This window comes from Merops nubicus, unplaced genomic scaffold (assembly GCF_000691845.1).
Source record: "Merops nubicus isolate BGI_N331 unplaced genomic scaffold, ASM69184v1 scaffold29146, whole genome shotgun sequence".
Classification (NCBI taxonomy): Eukaryota; Metazoa; Chordata; class Aves; order Coraciiformes; family Meropidae; genus Merops; species Merops nubicus.
In genome coordinates, this window is record NW_008614837.1 from 3,715 (window position 1) to 8,881 (window position 5,167).

The 5,167-nt window shown below is 58.8% G+C and overlaps 1 protein-coding gene across 1 annotated transcript; it reads right to left on the reverse strand.

Moving 5' to 3' along the window:
- Window positions 1–1,067: 1,067 nt before the first annotated feature.
- On the reverse strand, window positions 1,068–5,163 carry CDK5RAP1 (CDK5 regulatory subunit associated protein 1; the record flags this gene model as incomplete). Its single annotated transcript, XM_008942370.1, has 9 exons — window positions 1,068–1,148; window positions 1,268–1,399; window positions 2,049–2,198; window positions 3,023–3,153; window positions 3,267–3,322; window positions 3,437–3,534; window positions 3,765–3,995; window positions 4,248–4,368; window positions 5,060–5,163. Coding segments are annotated over 9 exons (1,104 nt in total), but the record flags the coding sequence as incomplete, so codon positions are not given.
- Window positions 5,164–5,167: the final 4 nt, after the last annotated feature.

Here is a 5,167-nt window from a genome sequence, read left to right on the forward strand (position 1 = left end):
TTTAAAAATTCTGCAAATTCATGCAGCAACTGCTCTATTAAGCATCGATCAGCTGTTCCTTCAGTCTGTCACTGGATAGAGCCTTTATAACTTTTTTTATTAACATGATTACCTGTATTATTCCCCCCATCTCTTAAGAGTTTATTTCCAGGTGCAGGTTACAGGCACTCACCTGAACACAGCAGCCCCAGCTGGACTAAGACACAGTGCAGCCAGGGTTAGCTGCAGGCTGAGCAAAACAAGGAACTGTACCAAGTACTTCAGGCACTTATTGGCCATTTAAACCAGTACAACCGTTTCCCTCCCCTAGGGAGCACAGGGAGGGACATCCACAGATCACAAAGCTGCACCTACGGAACCTCGGCTGGCAGCCAGACCTCACCCTGCACCCCCGGGGCCTGGAGATGGGGAAAGTCTCTCTAACCCAGACCCACACATCTCCAGCACAAGGGCAATGCCACATCCCTGCAGCCTCAGATCACTTGTGCACATTAAACAGCATTTTATACTCCACAGCACAGCATCACAGTCCCTCACACAGGCACGGTGCAGGTTCTCATTTCCCTCTTCCCAGCATTTTGCAGATAAAGAAGTCAACAATATCTAGAAAGAACTCATCACAATCTCCTGTTCCCTGAGCTCTTTGTTCCCTTCAGCAGCACTGCTGCCATTCATTCCCCAGCAGTGACTGGAGCTGTATTCTGCAGGCAGGACCAGTTTCTGCAGCTCCCAACAGGGCTCACAGCAATGCCCTGCCTGGCAGAACCTTCTCAGGCTGTGCTGCAGCAGAGACGTGATCGAGGACAGCCCTGCAAGGGTGAGAACGAGTGGGAACACAACATCACACAGCTCTTGGGCTTGGCAAGTCCACGCACAGCTTCCAGCCCTCTGCCGACAAACTGGCACGGACCTGAGGGGCAGGTTGTTGCCAAAACAGAAGGACATGTAACAATGATTATTTCATGTATATAATCAAATATACATCTATCTCCCTGCTTCCTCCCTGAACCCCCCCAACCAAACTTCTTTGTTCCTTCCTGGAGAAAAGCTGCTGCCTGCTGGACGCCTCAGGGAGGAGCGGCGGGGCGGGCGAGGCTGCTGCGAGCCAGCAGAACTCCCTTCAGGGTCTGAGAGCTGGCAGAGGTCACCTGGAAGAAGCAGCACAGCAGCCCTCAGGACAGAAAGGCCGAGAGGGATCCGTTCTAATTTTAGGCTGTGGTGGCAGCAGCTGCTCTGGGGAAGAGCAGCGTGGGGGCAGAGGGGTCACCTTCACCAGCACGTAGTCTCCGGGCCGGGCCCGGGCGGGCCCCGCAGCCCCCTCCAGCTGCGTGTCGGGGAAGATCACCCTGATGTTGGCATCGTTCCTGCCGCAGAGCTCCGCGGGCGAGCGCCGGCTGGGCTGGGGGAGGAGGGGATGTCACCACCCCCCAGCCTCGGGGCTAACGGGGTGCTGTCACCAGAACTGAAACCCACACTCCCCCTGTCACCCGTGCCACGGAACAGAGTCCTGTGGCCACTGCTGCTGTGCCGACACCCACAGCAAAGCCAACGTTTCAAAGCCTGCACTAGAACCACGGGATTGTTTGGGTTGGGAGAGACCTTTAAGCTCATGGAGTCCAACCCTTCCCCAGCCCTGCCAGGTCCCCACTGCCCCGTGTCCTTCACCCCACATCTCCACGGCTTGGGAACCCCTCCAGGGGTGGGGACTCCACCACTGCCCTGGGCAGCCTGGCACAGCCCTGGGCAACCCTCCAGGGCAAGAAATTGTTCCTCAGGGCCAACCTCAACCTCCCCTGGGGCAACTTGAGGCCTTTTCCTCCTGCCCTATCAAGACACTAACTCAGTGCTTGGGCAGAGACATGGCTCTAACCCATCCCACCCCTCTCCAGGGAAACCCATCAGTCTGCCTGGCATGAAGACAGGGCCCTGGCGCCCCAGCACCGCATGGGGAAAGCAGGACACAAAGGCAGGTGGGAACCGCTGCGTACAGCCCAAGAGCCTCTCGGCCAGGGGGAGGGCAGGGCCAGCCCTGTCCCAGGCCCACTCACCCCCTCCACCAGCACCAGCTGAGCCTGGCCCACCATGGCAGCGTTGGCCCTGGCCGCCTCCTCCCGGAAGACGGCGACGAGCTCCTGCAGCCGCCTCCGCTTGGTGCCCGCCGGGACGTCGTCCCGCAGCCGGTGGTAGGCCCGGGTTTTCTGTGGGCAGACAGTGTGGCCCCTCAGCACCCCGACAGCCCGAGACCAGACCCTCCTCCGGGCCCAGCCAGCTTGGCTGCTCTTCGAGCAACAGCTTTCCACACGTTTCAGCTCGTGTTTACAATCTCAAGGAATATTTTCGGGTCCTGAGCACCAGCAACATCTTTTTAGTTCCTCACATTCTTCCTGCATCACCCATTCCCTAGAAGGTTTGATGGAGGGTGCTGAGTGTCACTGGCTGGGTGAAGGTGTGAGATGTGCCTGTGGCCTGTGTCCCCACACGGACAGGCAATGGATCCTACTCCCTCTAGTCCCATGTGCTAGAAAGGTAATTCACATTTTGCTTCCTTGTATCTCCCAACCTTCCATCCTCCTCCCCACCAGCATCTTCTGCTGTGGGAAGCATTCTAAAGGAGCCTTGTCAAATAGTCACTTTTCTCATGGAAACACCTAAAAATTCACCAGTTCTCTCCAGACTCAACTGGCAAAGTCTCCAGCCTGGCCACATCAGCACAGTTCCTCATCACCAAAGCATTATGTACCTGCAGCCAGGTCTCTGCAGCCACTCCCATGGTTGCACCTCCAGCCATGTGGAGCACCAGCAGAACCAGCCCAGCCCACCACTCAGGAACCCTCACACGAGCTGGAAAGGCCTTCAGGCATAAAGGCAGCTCTTGCAGCACCGCTTGCCCTTGAAGGGTTGCATGCCAGCACCAATAAAACAAGTCTTTAGGTATTATTTACAATAATTTCTAAGTGTCTTTTGGTGAAAACCAGCATCCAGGAGACACCCAGGGGCAACAGCCCCCAGGCCCTGCACCCACCTGCCTCATGCTGTAGGCAAAGAGGAAGCCGACGTTGTAGCGGACTTCCCGCAGCAGGGACACGGTCTGCTGGTGATCTTCTTCTGTCTCTCCACAGAAGCCAGCAATGAAATCGCTGCTTAAGCTCACTCCTGTAAGAGAGCCAGGGCTCTACCCCTCCCGCAGGGCAGGGGAACGTGTCCCTGGGGAAGGACAGCAAGGCCCAGCTGTGCTGTGCTCAGACCGAGCCACGGGGAGCCCCTACCCGGGATGGTCTCGCGCACGTGCTGCACGAGCTCCAGGTAGGCCTCTCTGGTGTACCTGCAACGAGCAACACAGGGGTTCACCCACCAGAGACCCGTGACAGTGCTGAGGAGGACCCACCCAGCACCCGAAATCAGGGGTGGGCGCAGGCTCCCCGTGGCAGCCCCTCACCCCCGCCGCATGGCCTCCAGCACCCGGCTGCTCCCGCTCTGGGCCGGGAGGTGCAGCTGCTTGCAGATGTTGTGTCGCTCCTGGATAAGCTGCAGGACCTGTGGTGGGCAATGGGGAGACACCTCAGCTCCACCAGGCTGCCAAGGGGAAGAGTCTTCCCCGGTGAAAGCCAGCAAACTGCAAAGCTGCCAGCTTTAGGACCGGCATCCCCCCTCCCAGGAGCTGCTTTCCATCCTGGGGCTCCACATTCCCTTCAGGAAGGAAGCACAGCCCACATCAGGCACCTCAGAGCTGCCTGCCTGCAAGCAGGTATTCACTTTACACTTGCCTCGTCAGGAAAATCCTTGGGGTGTGGAGAGGTGAAACGGATCCTCATTTCTGGATCAATTCTGGACACCTGGTCTAGAAGATGTGCGAAGCGCAGGCCTCCTGGCTTGGCTTTGTAGACTGTGCTGAAGCCACGGCTGAGGACAGGGGCTGCTGCTGACTGAAACTGCACCTCAGACATGTCTCGAAAGCTGTTGACGTTCTGACCCAAAAGGGTCACTTCTTTCACTCCCTACAAAAATAAACAGAGGCAAAACCACAGCCTGGTCAGGAGGGCTCCGCTGCAAGGCCTCCACGGTGCCACTGCTTCGGGCAGTCTCCGGGGCAAGCCCTCCTTTCCTGGCCTGCCACAATCAAAAACCACTGGTGGAACCCTCCAGTGAGCCCACCTGCACAGGCAGAGCAGTGTCACTGGTCAGAGGTTGCACTGAGAATACTCCCAGCGACCACGGGCTGGGGTGGTGGGGAGGAGGCTCTGCCTCACCTGGTCCGAGAGCATCCGCACCTCCTGCAGGATGGAGGCCAGGGGCCGGCTCCTCTCCCGGCCCCGGGTGAAGGGCACGATGCAGTAGCTACACATGTTGTCACAGCCCCTCATGATGGATCTGCAGAGAGGTGAAGCCAAAGGTCAAACCACAATCACTCTGAAGAACCACCCGTGTCACATCGTGCCCTCTGCCCACCCCTCAGCCCCACGCCACCCAGAGCTGCTGCTGCTGCTTGCCCCCACCTAACACCTCCAGGCTTTCCATGCGCCTGCCCAAGGCCCCTAGACAGGCTTTCCATGCCCCTGCCCAAGGCCCCTAGAGAGCCTGTAACGAGGCCCAGCCTTGCACTGCAACCTGGCAGGGACAGAAGGTGCTTCTGCAGCCTGCTCCTGCAGAGTGGGACTGTCCTTCCAGCTCCTGAGCAGAGCCCGACTTCATGTTTGTTATCAAAACTAAACAGATGGAAACAGAACCAACAGAAGGCACAAGGCATGGAGGATTAGAAGAATTAAACAGGAGAACCTGGGGCAGGACCTAGCAGGAGGCAGGGGCTGAGGGAGGCAGACACAGGAAGCGCTGGGTGCAGCGGCAGGCTCTGACAAGCGTTGTGGCCAGAGGAGAGCAGGAGATGCCCACAGAGAGCCAGGGCTCAGGGCTGCCAGGCAGCAGAGAGGCAGGAAGACGGGGTCTGGCAGACTCACAGCTCGGGCTGCCGGGTGCCAGTGAACCCCCCCCCACCCCGCCCTCTGCCAGCCCGGAGCCGCAGGGACTCGCAGGAGGAGGAGGAGGAGGAGGAGGAGGCACTCACACGAAGGCCGTCGTGCCCCCAGCGCTGGTCTGCACGGGCAGGATGTCTGCGTAGGTCTCGTCCAGCGAGAGCAGGACGTTGGCAGCTCGCTGGCCGGACTCGGCCAGG